Source organism: Phalangium opilio, unplaced genomic scaffold (assembly GCF_054372755.1).
Source record: "Phalangium opilio isolate 3A_F unplaced genomic scaffold, DU_Popi_V2 ptg000082l_1, whole genome shotgun sequence".
Lineage (NCBI taxonomy): Eukaryota > Metazoa > Arthropoda > Arachnida > Opiliones > Phalangiidae > Phalangium > Phalangium opilio.
Genome location: NW_028324189.1, coordinates 10,529,378 through 10,555,116, shown reverse-complemented (window position 1 = coordinate 10,555,116; position 25,739 = coordinate 10,529,378). Strand labels below are relative to the sequence as shown.

Below are 25,739 nucleotides of genomic sequence, written 5' to 3'. Positions count from 1 at the left end.
AAAGAGAAAGAGACGAAATTACAGTCCTTAAAAAACGCTCTACTCTTAAAGAATCCCAGAATTTCGCTTCCAAACACGACGTTTTTTCTCGTGTTTTTAAGGGCATATATATACAAGAATGCCCTAGTTGCCGTAGTAATGATAATGACTGCTTGTCTCTCTCTCACTCTCTCTCGACTAAATGTCTATGTCTTTTGTTTTAAAATGTTAAGTTGTTGGCCAGACCGACCAACCGATCGACGGGAACCTTGGGATTTGAGCCAGGGATTTAATGAAGATGTTAAGCCTTTTCTTATAGACCTAAATTGAGGTTCCTTTCTAATATAAGCTGAAATGTTTTAATATTATTAACAGGAATACATTATACAGCTTATACTGTAGAAATCATTGCGCAGCCGTTTACTAAACGTATTCTAGTCGGATTTTGTAATAAGAGCTAAATGAATGACTTATGCGCCGTGCACCTTGCACGTGTTGCTACCATAAACGTTTGTAAGATGTTGACCACGGATACTAAGTTCTCAAGCCCGGCCCACAAAATCCACATAGAAATTAACATGGATCAAGAAGCGATATCTAGTTTACTATAGGAGAAGGTGCCTAAGTATTCGCTCGCCATAGTCCCAGTCCCCCTTTCAAAATACAAGGGGGGGACGTAAAAGGATGCCGGGCTATTTCACCTCTCCTCAGTCGGAAAATACATAATTTTCGTCATTGGCGTCACGCTGACGTGAGTTTTCAAGAACCAATGAGATGCTGGTTGTGATTTAGAGGCGGGGATTAACTCCGGACCTATACGTTTGGACTGGAGATAAAGCTGGAAATGTGGCGAATTGATACTTTCTCCCTAGTAAACTAGATATCGCTTCTTGCATGGAGATAGAGGCACAATGATTCCAGTTATTCGATATAGTGAATTTTGGGCTATCAGATACCGAAATATTGCCTTTTTCATTTACTTCCCATGCATTTCGTTAATTGAAGGTTTTGTCTAGTATTTGTGGATTAATTGTATTGTTTCGTTTCTTTCAGGGAATTGTCTTGGTTGTCGGTGTGTTGGGCAACGTAATGGTGGTTATCGTGGTCCTTCGTACCCGGAGCATGCACACGCCGACCAATTGCTATCTGGTCAGTTTATCGTGTGCCGATTTAGTGGTTTTACTATTTTCGGTGCCCAACGAGATCTTCGCCTATTATTTACTCGGCGACGAGTGGCTATGGGGTTGGATCGGCTGCGTTTTCTTCATTTACTTTCAGTATATGGGCATAAACGCTTCGGCCTTATCCATCACGGCATTCACCATAGAACGATACATCGCGATTTGTCATCCCATGAGAGCCCAAACTATTTGTACCGTCAATAGAGCCAAGAAAATTATCATCAGCGTTTGGATTTTTGCCATCACCTATTGCTCGCCTTGGCTTTTTCTAACCAAGACCCAAACGCTACATTATCGGGTAAGTTCAACCCCCTTTTTTGAACGAAGGCACTATCAACATTCCTTGTAATCACCAACCGACTTTGATATATAAGCAAGAAGTAATATCTAGTTTATTAGGGAGAAGTTATAAGATGCCCAAGTATTCGCGGCCCATAGCCCCAGTCCCCCTTTCAAAATACAAGGGGGGACGCAAAAGGAGGCCGGACTATTTCGCCTCTCCTCAGTCGGAAAATACATAATTTTCGTCATTCGCCTAGCGCTGACGTGAGTTTTCAAGAACCAATGAGACGCTGGTTGTAATTTAGAGGCGGGGACTGGAGATAAAGCTAGAAATGCGGCGAATTTATACCTTCTCCCTAATAAAATAAATATCACTTCTTGATATACGTTTATCCTCTCGAAGGAACGACCAGTCAAGTGTTTATTCGTTAATTTCGTAAAGGGTTTGAATAATGAGGGCCCTGGAAAAGTTCTGAAGTACTATTCTTCCTTAGACCAATATCAAAAACTCATAGAATAAATTCGAAAAGTGTACTTCAATGAAGCTTGCACGTGCGGCTAGTAATATATGAGAAACCCCTCTTTTACCTCTCAGAATAGTGTCGACCCCTTTCCTGAAGTTACGACCGCAGCACAGGGAACATGCCTGAATAGACTCAATATTGTCGTCTAGTACCAAGAGTACTATTTTCTTTAAGACCTTGACCTTCAAAAGCTCTTGTCTCTGAATGGTTGGTTCGTGTCTAGAGATTGAGAGGAGGGTCGTTTGCTTCTCATTTTTACTGCCTTAGAGGCTGGGAACAGTAAACGAAGTAGACTTTTTGGTTTTTATCTATAAACTTATGCTAATACGAACCCCAATAACAAATTAGGCGTGTACCAGCTTGTGGCTCTTGATAATTAACGACTCACGCGCTCGCAGTCCTAATTGTTATTAATATTATTTTTTCATTCATTGTTTCCGAATAGGGCTACGAAGATCAGTACTTGGAAACGTGTACATTTAAAATATCCCGTCAGTACTACTTGGGATTGTTCTTCGCGGATTTGGTACTCTTTTACGTTCTGCCTTTGATACTTTCCGTGATACTCTACGTTCTGATTGGCGTTATTCTCTTCACCAATGAGATCCCGAAGACACCGGGAAACAAAAATGGAGCCGTCTGTTCCTCGGATTCCAAGAAAAGCAGCACCACCAACAACGCTAGGGTACAGGTCAGTTGAATTTCTTTGAATGAAAAAACCAAACAAACAGAACATTTTGAGTTAACTTTTAATGGGGGTATTGGTTTTTCTTAAGCTCTTACTTCTGATTGATTGAATTTATAATCGCGATTCGCCGAGTAAACCACGTATGGCACGTGACGTTGTTACTCTACTCCGAAATTACCGTTAGGGTATTGCTGAAATTTTACAGAGATTGCAGGCTTAGATTACGTAGGCGAGTTTCAAACCAATCTCAAAGTGCCTTGCAGCGTCACAATTGGTTAAAGGGTCACAGGTCAAACATTTAAATGATTTTATTGTCGTTATGGAGTAGTAGCTGTAACTCCGAAACTACCGTTTGGATTTATTTGAAATTTTACGGAGGTGAGAGTGGGATTGCATAGATTACGTAACGATGTTTCGAATCGATTGCTAGTGTTTTTTGCCTACAATTGGCAAAAATGTCAAAGGTCATTTTAATAGTTTTATATTCGGTAACTGTTTTTTTCCGAAACCGCTGTATGCATTTATTTGAAACTTTACGAAGGTGTGAGATAAGATTACGTATAGGTGATGAGGGCGAAGTTTAAGAGCAATTGCAGCGAGGGTTGCTTGTCTACAATTGGCCAAAATGTTTTCGTGTATAATTGCGGTTTCAAAACTGCATTTCGCGTGAAGATTAAACTTCTATTAAGTATTTGCTTGCAAATTTTGAAGAAAATAATAATGGGGTTGTCTATAAATCAGGGAAATACGAAGGGTTCGGTTATAGAGGAACAAAAATGTCAAAACTGCAACGGTTTCCAAACAACATTAAAAATTGTCACGTATATCGCCAGCTTTATACACCATATTGCCGTGTAATTGCACCCGTGTCTATACAACGAGTTGGGTGTTGAAATACCCGATCCCTCTATATAGGCAAGAAGCGATATCTAGTTTACTAGGGAGAAGCGATAAGATGCCTATGTATTCGCGCGCCATAGTCCCAGTCTCCCTTTTTAAAATACAAGGGGGGACGCTAAAGGAAGGAGGCCGGGCTATTTCGCCTCTCCTCAGTCGGAAAATACGTAATTTTTCTTCCTCATTCGCGTCACGCTGACGTCAGTTTTCAAGAACCAATGAGACGCTGGTTGTAATTTAGAGGCGGGGATTAACTCCGGACCTACGTATGGACTGGAGATAAAGCTAGAAATGTGGCGAATTTATACCTGCTCCCTAGTAAATTAGATATCACTTCTTGATATTGGTAACCAATGTAACTCCTCCAAACTTGTGTCGCGTAATTTCGCGCGCACTAAAGGCTTTCGATCCACGTAATCAATGACACGCTCTGCTTAATTTGAAAATTCAATATAGATGTGGAATGTTACGTCGTACATAATGAGATATAAGCTGTGATGCATCAATCAATTGTTACCTAATGACTACGCATTGGACGATTGCAGGTATACTGTACCGTACATCCTATTCAGGGATCAAAGTGGGGTTAGGTTATTACCGTCTCATTATCGCGAAATATATTTATTTACTCGAGGGGATGTGGGGATTTGATTATTTCTGAGATACGTTTTGGTGTTAGTTTATATATATACAGGGTGTTTCTGATAAGTCTGCTGCCATAAATTAAGGGGGACGAACGATTTTGGGTCGAAAATGTAACTTCTATCTCCATTTTGATTGCCCTAAGCCTAGGGACACTGTTTTCAAGTTAAGATTGGATAGAATATTTTACGGATGACCCCTTAAATTTAATTGTGAAGCTGAAATACATTTTTTTAAATTTATTTAAGGAGTCATCCCTAAAACACTGGACAAATCATAACTCGAAAACAGTGTCCCTTAGGGCAATTACTACTACCAGGGATAGATTTAATTTTAGAAGTAGGAATGGAGAACGGTTAGTATTTCCTTCAGTTCGACCTATAGTCCAGTAGAGAGCCCCTCCCTCCAACAAGTAACGAAAATTTTAAATTATCTTATCGGCTGACTGAAACTACGTTTTGATGACGTTGCTGACGGGAACGGCGAAAAATAAATACGTAATTCCTTTCCTCTGTCGCTATGACCCGCCTCTTCTTTCATACCCCCCCCCCCGGTCTCGTGGAAGGGGGTCCGGGACTTTGACGCGCGCTCAGATTACTCTGTGCTCCATTCCTACTTATAAAATTAAATCTATCCCTGCTACTACTAGTTATGAACTTCTAAAGGATACTTTCTCTCTGCTGTATATTAGAGCCTTCGAAAAGCCGTAACTTAAATAATCCCCTCCCTGCATAGGAGCCGCAGCCGCCGATGTGCCTCTGGTTTTGAATTTTGATGATTTAGATTTCGATCCCACCCATGCACCCCGGTCACCAACCATGTCTAGTCCTTACGTAAGGCGCTGCTGGAATTTAGTGGGTAATTCGTTCCATAGCTTATACCGCCCCTGATGCAGCAGCTAGCATACTGTATCTCCGGGGAAACAGGCGTTGAGAAAAGGCTCTCGGTTCTCGCCAGCTAGCTAGCTCTCTGGGCTCAAATTACCGTCGTTAAAACTTTGCATTTAACGCTCCCATTTAGAACTATCACACCCGAGAATCATACACCCACCCCTCATCCCCCATCCCTACCTTCTTCTTTCGTTCATCCCAAAGTGCCTTTCTCTTCTAGGTGTCTGTCTATCTGTTGGTAAGCTTTTGCCGCAGCATTTTAATTCATGGCAGCACAGCCTGTAGAGCTTCTAGAAAGTAAATTCTTCTGTTTTAGTCCAGTGTTGATTAACTCAAAGTTAAAGTGGAGAAATAATATTTTTGTAGAAAGCATTGAGTGCAGCAAGAATGTATTCGTATAGTTTAATGATAAAAATGTAATATATTTAAAGTGTCTATAATCTATCTATATCTATATAAATCAAAGTTCTGACTGACAAACTGACTGATAATCAACGCCCAGCCCAAACTGCTTGCCCTAGAAGGCTGAAAATTTGCAGGAACGTTACTCATAAGTAGTAGGCGAGTACCAAGAAAGATTTTTCCAATCCGCCGCCATCTTAAAAAATGGCGCCCAGAAATGTAAAAAATCTTCTCTCTGCAACAAAGTCCGCGCATTTCAACCGATTTCAAAAATATTTAGTACACTGGTTTCCTTTAACATATAGACGGGCTGAATGGTCTTTTGGGTTCGATTTGTTGTAGGTCAAGGTATTCCGGAGAGATACACTGACTATTTCGATTTTTATGGTTTCTTTTTATTTAACTTCAGCGTAATTTATTTTACTGATTTTGTTTCTTGGGAGACACGCTCGTGCTTTTCTCGGGGAGAACCACGCCGTCCGTAATCTACGAAATGAAACTTGGCACTCTAACCGGCCCGGTTTTAACTTTTATTTTTCCTTTAACCCCTTTTAATGTTTAAGTCGTCAGTCTGGGATTTTAATTGTTAGTGTTTAGCTTGCTATATTTTTCCTAAGTGCATGCTCAAGTTTACTATACGGTATATCACGTTTCCTATAACGTTATATTATATATATATATAGAACCAGAAGTAAGATAAGGCACTAGAAGTATCGAGGTAACCAAATTCTTCACTCGGCGAAAGTGAATATTCTTGATAACACACCAACGGTTGCCCCTCTGGTAGCGGTTTCTGAATTATCCCTCGAAAACGTGAGACGCTCGCGGCGGTAGACGGCCGAACTAGATTCAAGCACCCGCGTCCGTGTTCCGCGGCTTTAGGTTGAGGGGAAGGGGGGTAGGAAATATTTTTGGAACTCGTCCAATTTTTTCTCTCTAGTGTAGGCGCGATGGAAGCGGCATAAAATCCTCAAATTTGTTCACTAGTGCCAGAATCTATTACCAATGCTAGAGCACTTTACTTCTAGTCCCGTATCTTACTTGTGATAAAACTAGCCTCGCTCATTCTCGCTTTTATACATGTATATATGTTTATTCTAGCCTATATAGACTCTCCAGGAGCTTTAATTCCCATACTATATTCTTAATTATACTTGCTTTTAAATTTTTATGGCGCTTATTTTCCTAATTTTACACTGTATTACTTACGTAAATAATATTTAAATACCGTATGCATTAAGTGAACCGGTGGTGTAGTGGATGAGCGTCTGTTTTGGGTGCAAGGTGAACCCGGTTCGAACCTTGGCATAATTTTTAGCCTCATCGTATGATTTAAATTTTGAAATCGATAAATCTTCGTACGATTTTGCTAAAGTTAACTAATACTAACTTTACTTAAAGATTGGTTGAGGTGGCTCGCTTTTTCATATATTGCATTTACCAGTAACCTTTCAAGGCCGAATCAAAAATGAACTTATAGGCCTACTTCTTTCGATTTTAGATAATGTTAACTATAGCTTATTTCCAGCGCTGCCCCCCCCCCAACCCTCAATTTCATCCAGTGACTTCCTCTCCTTTCCTATAAGGCGAATCTGTCTTCTTATACGAGCTTTCATTTAAATGCCAAAAGTTAAAGAGACAGTAAACCCCTCTTTTAATATACGCTAAGCCTAATATTTAAATTTTCCACGAAATTAACATATTTCCCTTTAATACGTCCTGAGATATTACCTTAAAATTAAGCGGAACTATATTATACTTCAGCTTTCATTTAATTTTCCAAGAAGCTCTTTAACAAGCTTCATATTTAATTTTAAACACTAATAATAAATAAGTCTACTTAAGTTTAGGGTTTTCTATAGTTCACTAGTTCACGTTCTCTTTAATTTCCAAACCCTTCAAAAACTTTATATCTTTATGAAATCAAATTTGACAGCTCGCTCTCTCTCTCTCTCTTTCTCTCTCTATCTCCCCCCTCTCTCTTTTTCTCTCTCTATCTCCCCCCCTCTCTCTCTCTCTCTCTCTCTCTTTTCCTCGTTAAGAAGGGGGCCTTGGCTATTGCGATTATGACGGATGACGTTATCTATAGAATTATTTTAGTTTTTATCCGTCCATTAAACGTTAGGATTTTATGGGAAAAGTGGTACTCAATTTAAAATAAGAATTTTTCTTTTGCCTTGCTTAGAAAAGTCAAAACACTATTATAACTTTTAGTAGAAGTGATCGCTTCCGCAATATATCTCTTTTCTGTCTCTTTTTACTTAATTGTATCATGAGTTAATAATATGTTAGCTCCCTATAAGTTACTCAGGCTCCATAGGCGTAATGTATCCAGCGATTTCTTCTCATTTCGCCCGCGCGGGAAAAAAATCCGAATGTTGCGCTCTCTCTTGTCGAAAAAAAAATCCCGCTCGTACGGCTCCTCGACCTCGAGTCGTCGGCTGCATTTTCACCAAGGGATTGTTTTAGTAGTAAATGTTTATGTTTTAACAATTTAACATTAAATTATGGCGTTTGTGTCAGTACTGAGACAAAAAAATGCAGGAACTCAATGCAATTTGCCTATATTGATAAAGAATGCAAAAGATAAGAGTTGTTATTGTGACTTGAATCCAGAAAATTATACAACTGAGCTAAATCCAATCCACTGATCTCTTAACTGTTTTCTTAACCGAGGCTACTGAGCGAAATATTTGGCTGCTTAAATAGCTCCGATATCAATGGCTAGCTTCCACTATACGCGCTTCCGGGGAAAAACCGGAAAGAAGAGTAAATAAGATTTTCGTTCACGTGGCGGCCGCAGAGCGTCGCATATAATTGGGAAGCCGGCGGCGCGGGAGAAAACGCTGGAGTATAAAAATGAATTGCGTGAGTAACTTATAGGGAGCTAACATATTATTAACTCATGATTGTATATAAAGTTTTAGCTAGTTTTCCTCCATCAGAGATGACATTGGCTGGTTGGACGTAGGTGTAGTTTGAGTTTCTGATGACCAATAAAAGTCAAGGACATACTGTTTATTGTGTGTGGACTGTAGGTCGGGCATCTCTTAAGGGATCTGATAGTTGAAATACCGAAACGCTTAGTTTTCAATAGACAATATCCGTTTAGGAACAAAGACGGTTGATGGGGCTTCAAAGTTACCAGTCCTGCACAAAAGTGTTTTGGTTTGAAACCATTATCTAATGTCTTTGTTGTCCACATACAGGATGTTCGTTGTTAAGGAAAAAAGAAGTTGGTCGAAATTGCTTAGTTAGAAATCGGGAGCTCTAATCGCAATTAAATTTGCAATTTTTTTTCATTCGAGTTAGGCCAATAGATTATTCCTAAATTGGGATGGTCAATTTATTAATTGTGAAACTGTTCTTGCGACGGGATGCAAAAATTTGCAACGCAATTAGCCACAATAAGCAAAAGAGTAATTCAACCTTAATATTTTCATATTCATGCTGACTTTACTAAATTATTTTTGTAATTTCAATCGATATCGAATTTTTTTTTTCTAAAATTAAATAAGTAAAGGGTTCCATCATATCAAGAAGTGATATCTAGTTTATAAGGGAGAAGGTATAAATTCGCCACATTTCCAGCTTTATCTCCAGTCCAAATTTACGTAGGTCCAGAGTTAATCCCCGCCTCTAAATTACAACCAGCCAGTATCTCATTGGTTCTTGAAAACTCACGTCCGCGCGACGCGAATGACGAAAATTACAGTCATATTTTCCGACTGAGGAGAGGCGAAATAGCCCGGCCTCCTTTTACGTCCCCCCTTGTATTTTGAAAGGGGGACTGGGACTATGGCGCGCGAATACTTGGGCATCTTATACCTTCTCCCTAATAAACTAGATATCACTTCTTGATCATACTAAGGACTATACCGACTCTAGTTTCTAATAGCGGATGTGTCTAAATTATCAACTATCCTACCCCTTATCCTATCTCCCAAGTAAAAGCACTGTTAACTGTTAATGGACAGCAACGGAAGCGTCTTAGCCACGGGGATGAGATAGCCATTGTTTGTAAGTCTCATCTCGAGGCCCATAATGGTTTCCACGTACCTCTATCTTTTTTTCTCTCTCTTGTATCCCCCACCCTTTTTTTGTAGTCTTACAATTAATTAGACTGAAAGGTTCACGTAAGACCTTCATTGGTAAGAGAGTGAAGGATAGCTGATTGCCTTCTTCGACTTTATTGATTATCCCCCCGAAAAAAAGAGGGATGGTGTTTTTTATTTATATTTTATTTCGTCTACTCTATCAGGCGAATCTTAAGTCATTTAAACGTAACGTAGATGACATAAGAAAAAAAATGCAATGTTGTCTATCTGTTAGTAACGCTTGTAGGAGGAAATACGGATTTGTTCTGGGCGGGGGGAATCCATACTGTCACAATTTCAACTATGCCTAGTAAATTAATGGTATACGAACACAGTTGTTGAATAATTTATATATCTAAACAAGAAGTTATATTAGGGAGAAGGTATGAGATGCCTAAGTATTAGCGCGCCATAGTCCTGCAGTCCCCCTTTCAAAAAACAAGGGGGGACGTAAAAGGAGGCCGCCGGGCTATTTCACCTCTCCTCTGTCGGAAAATATGATTGTAATTTTCGTCATTCGCGTCGCGCTGACGTGAGTTTTCAAGAACCAATGAGATGCTGGTTGTAATTCAGAGGCGGGGATTAACTCCGGACTGGAGATAAAGCTGGAAATGTGGCGAATTTATATCTTCTCCCTAATAAACTAGATATCACTTCTTGATTTAAATAAGTAAAGGTCCAGAGCTTTACGCGGGTTTTACGACGTTTGGGCAACGTCTGGTTTCTTCGCAGCTATGGTATATCGTAATTGGAGTATTTGAATATTTTTGACGTCTATTGTCCATAGAAAAAGTATTTATTAAATTGTTTTTTATTCGAGTATTACTATTATTTTGTATTTTGGTGTATTTTAAGGAAAGGCCATGTTTATTTATATGAAAATACATCAGCAAATACAATACCCCCCCCCTGTTGTCCACTCTAAGGCGACCTTGGGAATTTATATTTCAATAAATAGATAAATAAATACTATAAATAATAACCGGGAAATATATTGATGGTTTTTATATAGGGAAGTAAACTTTTTTGCTTTTTACGAGGGGGTAGACACTTGAGAACTCGGGTGTACAATATGACTTGAACTCAATATACTGTCAAAGCTGAACTGTGAGTTCCGAAGGATTTGAACTCAATGCACTGTCAAAGCTGAACTCTTTTGAACTCAGGTGTACACAGAGATCCAGAGCGTCTACCCCCTCGGTTTTTTTATAAGCTAGTCGGTATAAAATCGAAAAAAAAAATATATATATATAATAAAAAAATATAAAAATATAGCTTAACTTTAGTAGCTCTTAAATTAATAACTATAACAAATTTTTACCGGATATCTATAAACTTCCAAACTTCCTTGGAAATTGCTAGCGGATCTTTTTCTCCAAGTTATATTGGAACTCTTCTTTTTTAATGTTTATTGGATCTTTTAACTTTCGATTTTATTTTTATTAGTCACATCTTGTTTGCCAAAATAAATATAAAAACACACCTTTGCCGCAACAGCTTTGACCCATAAACGTTCAAAGTTTCAAAAGATATATATAAAAGGTCCGAGACGCTTTGAACTAATCTCAAGAGGTATTCCATGATGCATTATAGTTTTTCTTATAGCACCATAAAATCTGTTTCAAGAGATTGTTTGTTTTCTGATACTGCTTTCCCTTAAGATTAGGCTTAGTCAGGATTATCTTACGTTGCCCAGCCCAACCCAACTCAAGTGCTCAGGAAATATACATTTAATTTTAAGGGTTTTAATTTTTTTTAACTATAGTATAGCACCAGGGATAGATGTAATTTTAGAAGTAGGAATGGAGAACGGTTAGTATTTTTTTACTTCAGTCCGACTCATAGCCCAGTATAGAGCCCCTCCCTCCAACACGTAACGAAAAGATTAAATTATCTTATTGGCTGACTTAAACTACGTTTTGATGACGTTGCTAACGGGGACGGCGAAAAATACGTAATTCCTTTTTACCTCTGTCGCTTTGACCCGCCTCTTCTTTCATACCCCTCCGTCCCGGGGAATGGGGTCCGGGACTTTGACGCGCGCCCAGATTGATCTGTTCTCCATTCCTACTTGTAAAATTAAATCTATCCCTGATAACACAAAGGTTTACGGCGTTTGTAGTGAAAAGATACTTTTAAAATGGCTTAAGCTGCATTAAGGGACGTTTCTATAAGTTGAATTTGTCAGAATTGGTGGTCAACACAAGGAGGCCTGGCTTTAGACACCACCCACCATTGAGTCAGGCCTCCTTGTGTAACACCTGAAGCCTGGCCTCCCTGTGTAAATGATATGAATCCTCCTAGTCTGCTTCCAGACCCGCACCAACTAAAGAAATAGATAAATAAATAAAAAAATTTACTTTATATGTTAAACTTCTACAAAATCCTTTATTCACCCGCCTATTTAAGGTATAGTAATAGGGCGCCTTTATCTCTAGCAGCATTATATTATATTATAGTATACTAAAAATAACACTGGAAAATACCTTTGTTTCAATTGGACCTGCAAGGATTGTGATAAAAGGGCTAAAATCCCATATTCCCTTTTTGAGCTATTGACGTATGATCTTTTGGGGAAAAGAATTCTCTTGAATTTATTCAATTTTCTCTCGAATATACGTTGACAATATAACTAACAATGAATGAAATACAGGGTGTCGAAAATGTAACGTCCAGACCACTGTTTTCGAGTAAACATTTGAGTATTTGTCAACATACCCTATTAAACTCTTAACTATGGAATATTCACTTTAGAAATAAATAAATTCATAATAGGATTTCAAACGGAGAAAAAAAATTAAGGGCTGGAGAATGTTTCCTATTATGAATTGTAAATCCACGATGTAAAGAATTCGAAATTGAAATAACGGGAATTTCTTATTCGAAGGGAAGGAAACTGGACTTTAATTTCCCCACCATGCATTTCGTAAAAGTTGGTGCTACCGCCGCTGCTGTGTTTTTATAGCATAGCAGAAGCAAAGAAGATCAAAGCGAAATATTTCATGTGATATCGTATGTTTTGAAAATATCGTTTCGTTTCATTTCGTTTCTGGAATTTCTTGGGATCTCTATTGGAATTCAGTTTAATTTTTTTAGTGGTTTTTCTATCTTGAAATATAACTACTGCACAAAGTATTTTATTTTGTGATTACAAAAGGGGTCATTTTGAATGGAAAATGTGACTTCTATCTCCCAGGGTTGCCACAGTACCTGGAAATCCTGGAAAACCTGGAAAAGTCAGGGAATTTAAATATGGGCCCAAAAGGTCAGGGAAAAGTCAGGGAATTTTAAAATTTTCATCAAAGTCAGGGAAAAGTCAGGGAATTTGATTTTAGTGGGTAAAATTTCTGGGTGATAGGTCTTTATTGAAAGAGTAATGAAAGTTTCGCCTCATCCTCTCTTAACACAGAACTCTAGAGCAATCCTTAAAAATGTCTAGAATTGTTTTTGTAAAGTAAATGCCTTTAAAAAAATCTCTTAGACTGTTATTTATAGTTAAAAAATTTTGGTGCGGAAAATACATCGGAAAACTTAATGTAGAAAGTTAATTCAAATTTAAGCACTTAAAAGCGTGCTGTAAACATTTACACTTTTGGCCTAAAAAGGTCAGGGAAAATCTCAGAAAAGGTCAGGGAAAACCTGGAAAAGTCAGGGAAATTGGTTCTGAAAATTCCGTGGCAACCCTGTCTCCATTTTGACCTCCATGTAATCTGGCTTCATAATACCCTGAAAACTGATTATAGTAAGTAATAAGTTCGACATGAATCCATTCGCCAACCCTGTTAATCCTAATTAGCTAGCTCTAAGGTAGGCATGCTATTATATAAGAATCTGGACAATGGAAAAGCAATAAGTCCTTCTTGAAGAAGTCTAAAATTTCCTTTGTATTATTGTTCCAAGGTCCATCCGGTGCCTCTTAGTTTTAGCTAGATTTCCTATCACATTCGTTTCCGTTCACTCCAAACTGATGGATTAGCTTCCATTGAACTTACGTCACATCACCCGCGTGAGGTACTGACTACGGTCGCTTTACGGTATCAAAAAAGGCGGGAAAACCACGTTCATCGATAGCCAACAATTCAACCTTTCGACCTTTTCCGGTATAGAGTATTTCGATTGAATCTCCTCCGTTAGCTAACTGATGATTAAAAACACTCCCTAAAGTATTGGATAAGGCAAGCTTAAAAGGGGTAAAGTTCACGAGGTTCATTTGAAGTAGTCCATCTTTCTCTACTATAGGGTTAATCTCGAAATGATCTCCGCCTGGACCCGAGTCCGACAGGTCTCTTTGAGCTTGTGTGTAAGGATGGTGGATTGTTACAGATAGCGAAACAGTGCGTGCCACTAAAAGAACTTTTCTTTACTGACTTGGGATTGGGAATTCGCGCTGACTGAGCTCGACCTGAAAATGTCCTTTTCGCTTTTGTTTCGCGATTGGCTGTTGTGCTGCTAGGTCTATAGACTATATTATACTGGAAGCAGGGAGTTCTAAGGAATTCAAGCGATTATATAGCTTAGAAGCCAAGTTTTCTTGAAGAGGAAAGTTTTTGGTTTGTTTAACCTTTTAAGAATCTTTTAATGTGTATGCTAATGACACGGATAACTTAAGATAAAAGACTTTTGAATGAATACTATATGGGGGAAACGTTTGAAAAGATGGTTTAAACTTAAAGAGACTTTGGTTATGCAGATTATAAAACAAGATATAATTTCTTTCAACTTGGGTCTATTTTCATTTTGTGGAATGGCCTAATAGTCCAGTTTTTGGTTTTTAGTTATACCAAGAGGTTATATCTTAGATAATATAATAAACTATATATCACCTCTTGGTTATACATTGTGTTTTCTGATATGTCTGTCATCATAAGATGTTCACAATAAGTTTGTCTCTGGTTACAAACTGGAGCTTGTAATTTTGAAGAGAATGAGATGGGTCATAGATTCGATGTAAAGCGACGCCTGGTGAGGCGCTGTCAAAGGCTTAGTACAGACTAAATAGGAAGATGAAGTCCTGAAAAACTAACTGCAGAGTGTAGCCATTCAATTCTCGCTTCCGTCGTTCTCGAACTAGCTCGAGCTGTAAGTCTCTAGCATTACGAAGTATATTGCGTGTCATACTTATGGAACATAGCTTATAAACCTATGCTGCCATGAATGGGAAACGGCGTAGGAAAAATTCCCCTAATTGAATATAAATTGAAATAAATAAACGTAACTCAAAATTAGGTTTTTTATTTGACATTCTATTGAAAGCCATTTGCGAAACTCGATACAATAGACCTTATAGGATATTGGTGATTTGAACTCTATTGGGAATATATCGATACGTTTGAGCTGATGAAAAGCATATGGTACACTGTCCTAGATTGGCATGGTGCGGTTTCAATGCGGTGTTAGCTCAATTTCGAGATGGGAGAAAAAAAGCTATGAGAACGAAACAATGTAACCCTTCCAATTGTAATAACATCTGCTAGATGGAGGATATAGAAAACACTTTCTTTTATATGGTACTTTTAGATTTGTTTTTGTTGTATTTTTTTTGTCAGTCTAGCTCAAGGTGCAGATCACTTCTGGTATAAGGATGCGTTATTAAGATGATCATATATAGTTTAAACATTCAATCAACCTTTTATTCAATATCTAATCACGGTTTCGTCGATGTATATAATCGGTATAATCACAGCTTAACCGATTTCATCACAGTTTAACCGATCTCGTCATAGTTTAACCGATATCGTCACAGTTTAACCGATATCGTCATACTTTAACCGATCTCGTCATAGTTTAACCGATATCGTCATAGTTTAACCGATATCGTCATAGTTTAACCGATATCGTCACAGTTTAATAGATATCGTCACAGTTTAATAGATATCGTCACAGTTTAATCGATCTCATCTAAACATTTTGCAATTAGAGATCTAGACATATTCAACACGATTTAATTAATCTAAACGTAATTCTAATCTTGATTAAATCCTCTTGAGTGAGTGCGTCGCAAAATAAGAAAGTGATCTGCCCCTCGGTTTATGGCTCGTAAAAGGCCCAACGATTTTTTGGGTCGAAATTAGCTAACCATAAGTGGTTGAAAGAGAGGCTTTGCGCGTCTTCTACGTCAAAGCTATATACAAAAAGAAAATACAATTTGGCAAGGGAGACAACATCAGTTTTAATGATAGACTTAATTATTTATGAATTTTATTGTTTGAATTGTTTATGCTATTAGTAACAAAGGAAGATTTTCTCTCGCATTTCCACGTTGGGGAAAAAAATTGTATTTTGTAGGAACAATATTACATTCTGTTTATTTTCTCTGAAGTGACATTCACTATTTCACTCTCAGAGCTGATTGCATTTGAGTATAATGATACTTTCCAAGTAGGCTTAGTAAAAAAATAAAAGAATTCGTCTTCCCTTTACACCTTAAGCCTCGGTTTACGAAAAACTTTTCTCCTGTTTTGAATTAGGCTTAGAAACACCCCATTTTCGCTCGAACGAATCGTTATATTGAATTTAATGTACTTATTCGCGGTTCCGAAAAGAAAACGAAATAGGGTCGTGCAAAACAAAACTAACCCCTATAGCTAGGTACAGGGTACCAGTCTTTCCTAGAAAATCCTTAGACAAACCATAAACCTTCACACGTAAGGTACCTAATTCGAATAGAAAAGTTTGGTAATAATAAAAAAACAGCGGCTAAGTCTACCTATATTGAAAGAACTATGGTGAAAGTTTCCAGGCCACTTTTACGTTTCCTCACGTGAGGTTTTTCTCTCTAAAGTTCTTTTCAAAGTAAGGAATATTAAGGTGCATTAGCCAAGGCTTAGCGAAAATTTTCCTAGAAATAAATAATCCAGTTTGTTTCTCTTTAGAAAATTTATTATTATTTTTTTTTAATCTTTAAACTTAATCTGTTGGAATTATTTTATGGACTTCATTTGGAACAAAACGCATTAAGAAATTAACGTTTAAAATCCTTTGGTTGAGTTTGCGAATCACTTTTCTTAAGCCTTTGTAATAGCTAATCCCGTTTTATTTTCTTTAGAAATTGTATTATATTTTTTAATGTTTTAACTAAATCTGTTGAAATTATTTTATGGGCTTCATTTGGAACAAAACGCATTAAGAAATTAACGTTTAAAATCCTTTGGTTGAGTTTGCGAATCGCTTTTCTTAAGCCTTTGTAATAGTTAAGCCTTGGCGGTTTATTTTATTTTTTTTTTAATATATAATTTTTATTTTATTTTTTAAATTTCGTTTTTATGTTCTGTAATTTCGCTCGTCTCTTTTGAAGTCCGTTTCTTTACCCCTTAAAGCAGTTATTTAAAAATTAATTATTTATTCAAACGTAATTAAATTAATTATAGACTGAAGTAAAATATTCCGAGTCATGTTTGTATATGTGAGTCACATCCAGACTAAAAACATGAAAGCGTTGAATAAACATTAACATAACATTAACACAATTATTTATATAAAACACTAAAATTTAGGAAATTAACTTAACTTCACCATGATTAACTTCTGGCTCTATTAGTTATTTTAATACTTTAAATTCAAAATGACTCGCCGGATTTTTTTCTCCAAAAAAACGTAACGTTAGCATTTTTTTCTTAACATTTGAAGCCTTTATAATGAGTCTAGCTCGAAGCTTTAAAACCTAGCTTATTTTAGAAGCAATTTCTAATAAAATTACAATTTTTATGAGGTGAATTTGAGCCCTTTTTTTCTTCCCAAGTAGGTTCTTGCATATTCTCGAATTCCCTCATTTTGTATCTTTTGAGCCTTCTGATTAGGTTTAATTAGATTACTCGGATGTACTTTTTTATACGCTTTGCTAGGTTTCCCTCCATCCTTATTTGACTTTTATTAGTGATGGGTCTTTGGTATTCCAAGAGGCTTAAGAATCTGATTAACAAATTGCTAAGGAAACCTCGTTAAGGAATAGCCTTTCCTGAATCCTACTTGATTGTTAGAAGAAATGGTTTTGTCCTTCAAGGTGAAACATTTCATCGGTTAAGGCGTTGTTATTGGAATTTAATTATAATTACTTTTTTTACTGGGGTTTTTTTTGGAGTTGTTAGTTAATTTGAGATGGTGTACGTTTATTATTTTTTACTTTTTAATCGAAATGCTGTAACAAAACCGACTTTTTAATCGATTTTTTTATTAAGATCGATTTTTTACTTTAAAAGCTGTATCAAAATCGACATTTAATCGATTTTTTTTATCAAAATCGACTTTTTAATCGATTTTTTATCAAAATCGAAATCGGACTTTTTAACCGAAGAACGATATCAGAATCGACTTTTTAACCGAAGAACGATATCAGAATCGACTTTTTAACCGAAGAACGATATCAAAATCGACATTTAATCGATTTTTTTATCAAAATCGACTTTTTAATCGATTTTTTTTATCAAAATCGACTTTTTAATCGATTTTTTTATCAAAATCGACTTTTTAATCGATTTTTTATCAAAATCGAAATCGGACTTTTTAACCGAAGAACGATATCAGAATCGACTTTTTAACCGAAGAACGATATCAGAATCGACTTTTTAACCGAAGAACGATATCAAAATCGACATTTAATCGATTTTTTTATCAAAATCGACTTTTTAATCGATTTTTTTTATCAAAATCGACTTTTTAATCGATTTTTTTATCAAAATCGACTTTTTAATCGATTTTTTATCAAAATCGAAATCGGACTTTTTAATCGATTTTTTATTAAAATCAAAATCGGACTTTTTAACCGAAGAACGATATCAGAATCGACTTTTTAACCGAAGAACGATATCAGAATCGACTTTTTAACCGAAGAACGATATCAAAATCGACATTTAATCGATTTTTTTATCAAAATCGACTTTTTAATCGATTTTTTTATCAAAATCAACTTTTTAATCGATTTTTTATCAAAATCGACTTTTTAATCGATTTTTTATCAAAATCGAAATCGGACTTTTTAATCGATTTTTTATCAAAATCGAAATCGGACTTTTTAATCGATTTTTTATCAAAATCGAAATCGGACTTTTTAATCGATTTTTTATCAAAATCGAAATCGGACTTTTTAACCGAAGAACGATATCAGAATCGACTTTTTAACCGAAGAACGATATCAAAATCGACCTTTTAATCGAAAAGATATATAAAATCTGACTTTTAAATCGAAGAGCAATATCATAATCAACTTTTAAATCGAAGAGCAATATCATAATCGACTTTTAATCGTAGAACATATATCAAAAGCGGTTTTAATGAAAGAACATTACTGAACATCTAATTCAGAGGCTCCTGATATACGAACATTCATTAATCGAAACGGAACAACACCTTTTTTAATCGATTAGAGTCTTAACTTCAGCTGATAAATCCATTAACCTTTAAATCCATCATCCATTAGGTTACCTAAGAATATAAAATGAAAAGAAAAAGCACTCTTTAGCCTGAAGCGCTGCTTATAAACTGAAATATTTGAGAGCTTGCTCATTCTTTCAATATGAACATTAAAAGCTTATTTTCTTCCCCAAAACGTACGCGAAAAATGGTGAGGCATATTAAAGAGTCTTTAAGATTGAGGCGCGATATATTCATGACGTGCCTAAGGAGGCAATTTCTCAAAAACTTCTCTTTTGTTTTTCTTCTTCTGCTTCTTAGTCTTCTCCTCCTTACAAATCCAATCTTTCCCAAAACAAGTTCTGGCGGCGGGCTTTTTCAGGGAAATAATTATATCCCGAAGATAAGAAAAGATTTAGAAACCAAGATTGAACCTGTACAGTGTGGAAGAGATCAGACCCATCAACTTAATTTTCATTTTTGTCCGCAAATAGCGAGACTGACGAAGGATATATCATAAGTTCATAAGATATGTTCCTTCCATAAGTTTGTTAATCTCTGGTTACAAACTGGAGCTTGTCATGAAGTGAATGAGGTAGGTCATATATTCGAGGTAAAGCGAACGACGCCCGGTGAGGCGCTGCTGTCAAATGCTTGGTAAAGACTGCATACAAAGATGAACTGCAATTAACCGAGTGCAGTCAATTCTTGCTTGTCGTTCTCTTGTTTATTAGGGAGAAGGTATAGAATTCCCAAGTATTCGCGCGCCATAGTCCCAGTCCCCCTTTCAAAATACAAGGGGGGACGTAAAAGGAGGCCGGGCTATTTCGCCTCTCCTCAGACGGAAAATACGTAATTTTCGTCATTCGCGTCGCGCTGACGTGAGTTTTCAAGAATCAATGAGAAGCTGGTTGTAATTTAGAGGCGGGGATTAACTGCGGACCTACGTTTGGACTGGAGATACTTTCCCCCTAATAAACTAGATATCACTTCTTGATCATCACTGTATCTTCACTGGTTCAAATTAACTAAACGAAACTAAAATAAGTCAACGACAAGCTAGAACTTAATATCAAATAAGTTTGGACTGATCTCTACCATTCTGTAATACACTTCTAGCTTTCCCCGTTTAAAAATTCGCGTGAAATGTCGAAGACTCTAGTGACGAAAGTGAACCATATACCATAGACATCAAAAATATATAATAACGTTTCAACTGCCACCCAAAGGCTTAGATGAAGACTTTAAACTAAACTGAGCCATATTTCTCATTCCTATGTAACTAAACCAAAGTAGCCAGTCTCATGATGAAACTGCAAAGTTTTGATGGATCAATACATATCATTTGCGTAGTATACATGTATCTCTGTCGCTTAAGCCTAATTAGTCTGTCTAGGGACCCGAATTTTGACTCAAACGACGAGCGTGGTCCCTGAAGACTGAAAATTTTTTTTTTCTCATACAACGATTTCGTTCATATCATTACGCGAGTGACGTATAACGTTTTTTGGTTTTATTCTCTTTCTCTATTTGTTCAAATTTTTCGAGAAACTTTTATCGTTAGAATTAGACTTAGCGTCTTTATTACTTTTATTCAGTCAAATGTAAAAATGAAAATTGCTTGAAAGCGCATTCCTAGAATTTATTTTTATTTTTTTGTCTGTTCTATTTTTCTACTTAATTTGACAGATGAAGGAGTTATTACGCCTCGTAAATTTATGTCTTTGTGATTCTTAACTTATCTTTAGTTTTTCTTTAAATATGCTTAACTCGTTTTGATGACTGTGAAGCGGAGAGAATTGAACCAAGAAAAATAGAATCTAGTTCTCTATCGCGCAATTATTTTAGAGGGGGTAATCAATGTGATATTCCCTGTACTCCTTTTGTGATCAAGATTAAAGAACTTTAAAAGAAATTACGACATCGAAAGAAAAAAGCGCTCGAAAGCAAAACACGTGTATTTTACACGTGAGATCTCTCAAGTTAGCGCGCCAAAAAGAAAAAAAATCACCATGTGCTTTTTAGTATTCGTTAGGCTTAACCTAAACGAGTTGCTTTTATATATTATATAAAGTATTTGGTCTTGCTGAACTTGTTGAAAAATTAGAAATCGTCATCACGTTATGACGCTACTTCCGGATTTTCAGGCATGCGCGCAGCGATTTTTCACTTGACGTGAGTCTCGTGATTTATTGTTAAGCCATGGATAAGGAATGCGCGTGAGGAAATTTGTTTTCAAGCTATAACATGAAAACAAATTTCCTCACGCGCATTCTTTATCTTACGAGCGTCATTTCTCCAGACTAGAAACAACTCTCGTGACGATTTGTTATATTTTTCAATTAGCTCCTCCTACTTTATATATTTACCTATTTAAATAGACTCTTTCACCAATTACACTGAGTGTGGCTAGCCTCTCGGTGCTTTTAAAGTAGCGAGCATATACTTCTCTTTTCTACAGTATAATTGTAACTTGACGCTGTGGACTTTGTTTAGACTTTATATAACAAAACTGATGTGGGCGTTGCGAACGAAAAATGAAAAGATGAAGGCATCGTTTTCTTAATTTGAGGTTATTATAATATATATAAAAAAACCGGAAATTATATCTTCCTATTATTACAGTTTGTAAATGTCAAAAAACCAAATTCAAATCCGTTAACTCGTGCAGCGCAAACTTCGTTATTTGAAACTTTAATTTGGAAACGTCGAAATTTAATCACTTCCATTCGAGGAGGTAATTTGATAGTTCGATTTTGTCCTCCTTTGGTTGATGCGGCGTGGTCCTGGTCCTTTTCGGAAACGGAAGATATCCATGCCTATAGTTCCGCTTAATTAAAAGTTTCCCCCGGGGAAGTTGATTGTTACAACCCTATGGGCCTTAGCCTAGTTAGATTTAGTTGGCGTGGGCGGATCCGCGAAAGAGAACTGGATACAAAATTAGGGGACATTTTACACCGCCGCAAAGTTTTACGAACAAACCACGCTATTGTCTTTATTCTATTACCTCCCTGAACTCCGGAAGTACGTTCAATAGAGTATTGACACCACCCTGCCTTCAGTATTGGAGCGACAGTAGGGTTTTCGATGTGATTTTGTGGCTAATGCCGCTTCTCTGTCGTGAATACACAATATTTTCTTTAATTAAATGCCTTTAAAGATGTTTGTGGGCGTAAATTAAACCGATTTCAAAAATATTTTCCGTCATTATACCCTAAGATATTTAAGGTCAAAGGTTATTCCATACTATGTTTGCAACGAAATTGTTTTAAATGTATAAAGAAACAATTTCATGTTCGTATTCTTATTCGGGTTTTTTGGGTATATTAAAAGTGAGGGAATTTCCATCAGATTTTATTTTAAAATTGAAAATCAATAATTGCAATAGATTTTGCAAAATATGAATCTGATAAATGGTAAGGAATTTTGTTTAAAAATGATGGTATGGAAGGGTTTCTTTACCATTTGACGGTATAATTGGTTAAAAACGAGATTTGAGGTGTTCACTGCATTGGGATCTCACATTCTGATTGGCTAACGTGCAAGAATTTTTATATTTTTCTTTCAAGAACCAAAATTTTTATAATTTTCAATATTCATCTAGAAATTAAATTTATTCAAGTATTGATCTTCGATTAAACTATATAGGTACAACGTTTTTATATATATAAAAAACCTCCTTCCCTAATATATTCCGAACACCTACATCCTATAAAGTCTTTTGTTTCAAAATTGAAAATTTAAAATCGACTATCGATTTGACCTTTTTTTAGACTTTGTTACCCAAAAGTAAAAGACAAAGAATAGATTGACCGACCTTCAAAGTTTGTGTCTATCATGAGCTCGAAATTTATGGGTAAAATCACGCCGTAGTTTGTGTTACAGGCACTTTACCAAACTAAACTAATTAAATGTGTAAAATTGAGTCGACCTTAAACATTAAAGCTAATATTGGAAACTCGATTTTCTACTTTCCCAAACAATCCGTTTAAACGTATAAACACAATTAACAACAAAGCTTGGTTACGGTACATTATTATTTATAAAAGATGGGTTTGATAATTGAAGTTACCCAATTCTCTTCATTCTCGAGTTACGTCATCATAAGGTTTAATCAGGCATCCGTGTAATTTTAGAAGTAAGAATAGAGAACGGTTAGTCTTTACTTCAGTCCGACTCATAGCCCAGTACAGAGCCCCTCCCTCCAACACGTAACGAAAAGTTTAAATTATCTTATTGGCTTACTTAAACAAAGTTATGATGACGTTGCTGACGGGGACGGCGAAAAATAAATACGTAATTACTTTTTACCTCTGTCGCTATGACCCGCCTCTTTTTTCATACCCCTCCGTTCCGTGGAAGGGGGTCCGGGACTTTGACGCGCGCCCAGATTACTCTGTTCTCCATTCCTACTTCTAAAATTACATGGATCTCTGGTTTAGGAGAACAAATGCCCCGACCCGTTCTCCCTGAATTTTCGAATAGCTAAGCCACGCTTTATTTGTTAAAGTTCTGATAGTGGGTTTAATACACAAGGAATTGGTCTCATGCATAATTCAGGCTCGTAAATTAAGGATGAAACGGTATATATATAGCATCCCAAGCGCAGTTTACATGTTATAAAACTGTATATAGCTAACCCTGGGCCCCCCTTCTCGTGTAAACCCATTTTGAAGGCCATACCTTAGCTAGTTAATAAGGCCTTTTAATTGCGATTCTTGGCTTTCCCGATAAATTTACAAGAGATGTTAGGAGGGAGGGATCGAGTTCGATGGGCCTTTTCGACGCAGTCACCTTTTCTATAATGAAGGATGTTTCAAAGTATATTGGGAATAGCTGGGCTCCTACTTTTGGGTGAAATACCCTTTATTAGTTATCGGATTATCGCCTTCCGGCATCTGTGGACGTAACATTCGCCTCGTTGCTCGTTTCTCTCTGTCTCTCTTCGTCGAGCGGTTCAATCGAGTCAATTAGCTTATTCGAACCATTTTCCCATGTTTCTAATAAACCCTCCTGATAAATTTACCTTTAAATTAGTTGGTTTAGACTCCGGGTTCGTTATTCGCTCAAAACGCCTGATGGATATTACGTCATTGAATGTCAAGGACCGCCTATATTTCATAATTGTCCTTTATAATATCCTATAATTATAGAATATATCTCATAAATCTATAATTAGAAACAATTAATTTTCCCATAATTTTTATCAGAACGTATTTGTTTCTCTAAAATTCCAAGTTTGTTTTTAAAACGATCCAGTTACGAAACTTTCCTATAAAATTACACTTAATTTTAATTCCGCTTAATAACTCACTGACATCTCCTGAAATATCAGAGAAAATATTTCGTTATTCTAATTATTTAATTTAAAAATCTTCGAAAATCTTCGAAATTCATCCATTTCCGATTAAACTATATCGATAAATAAATAAACTATTCCAACTTAATTAAAACGCCAGAACTAATTAATAATTCACTAGATTCCTTCCATTTTTGAACAACTAAACCTAAATCATAATATAGCATATTATGCTTTGATGCATTCCTGATAATAGACATATAAGAATGATCAGAAGTAGGATGAGACTAGAAGTAAAGAGCTCTAGCATTGGTAATAGATCCTGGCACAAGTGAACAAATTTGAGGATTTTATGCCGCTTCCATGGCGCCTACACTAGAGAGAAAAAAATTGGTCGAGTTCCAAAAACATTTCCTATCCCCTTCCCCTCATCGTAAAGCCGCGGAACACGGACGCTGGTGCTTGAATCTACTTCGGCCGTCTATTACCGCGAGCGTCTCACGTTTTGGAGGGAAAACTCAGAAACCGCTACTAGAGGGCCAACCGTTGTTGGTGTTTTATCAAGAATATTCACTTTCGCCAAGTGAAGAATTTGGTTACCTCAATAGTCCCTTATCCTACTTCTGGAATGATTAATGATTAAAGCCGAAGACAACGGCCGTAATTTAAAGCTAGACGAACCAAAAAACGAATCACTCTTCCGTAAAAACGAATGAACAAACCCCTTTCTTTTATAAAAATTCGACCTCTTTAATTTTATTAAATTTAATTTCTAGGAAACACGATTCCGATTTACTTTTCAATTTTAGTATTACTTGACGTGAAACCTAATCCTAGATCTCTTTCTTTGTTTTTTTTATTCGCTCGAGCTCCAATTCTTTGAATTTTTAATTGACTTTCCTAGACTACCTTAGACCGTTTTGTTTTAATTAAACTTAAAAAGGGTATTTAGGTCCTAATTCTTAAAGGTGATTAATGAGAAATTATTCTACTTGAAATATTACTCAGAAATTAGGCTTAGGTCGTCTAGGAAGCGTCGAGACCGTTATTTTTAATTAATATTTTAATATGTCGAGGAAATAGGTGAGAAGAAAATAATTAAGGAATTTTTATCTTGATTGGAAACCTATTTGAAATGGTCTAATTTGAAACTGTTGTTTGGTGCCTTTTTGTTTTGTTATCAGACAGTTTTAGCAAACGCCAAAGTCTAAAATACAGTTAATCAGTATGCTTAAGGTCAAAGGTTAAATTATTGTGTCGAGGGGAAAACACATAGCAAGGGGCCACAGGAAATACATTGAAAATGTTTTTCGTTTTTAATTACGTTAATTATTAATTAAATATAATGAAAATTGCAGCTAATAATCTCTCTTAGTTCCTCTATCTAAATCAGGTTTTAAATTAGTTCTATCTATTACGGTTTAAAAGATACAGCGTTTTTAAGTTTTGTTTCGAAGGGAAACCACCCAGCAAGGGGCCATAGCTTAATTAAGTCGAGAATCAGAATGGTGTT

At 36.3% G+C, this 25,739-nt stretch overlaps 1 protein-coding gene across 5 annotated transcripts in view; it reads left to right on the top strand.

Annotated features, from left to right (window-relative positions):
• The window catches only part of LOC149651564 (thyrotropin-releasing hormone receptor-like), a 59,528-nt gene that overhangs the window by 4,298 nt on the left and 29,491 nt on the right, over positions 1-25,739 (top strand). For 4 of the 5 annotated variants that reach the window (XM_089848538.1, XM_089848537.1, XM_089848536.1 and 1 more), the window contains 2 exons: positions 1,033-1,458; positions 2,412-2,657. In XM_089848538.1, coding sequence (XP_089704664.1) covers positions 1,069-1,458; positions 2,412-2,657 — 636 coding nt within the window. In that variant the 5' untranslated portion in view covers positions 1,033-1,068. The remainder of the gene's footprint in view (positions 1-1,032; positions 1,459-2,411; positions 2,658-25,739) is intronic. The other variant, XM_089848535.1, reaches the window with a different exon arrangement.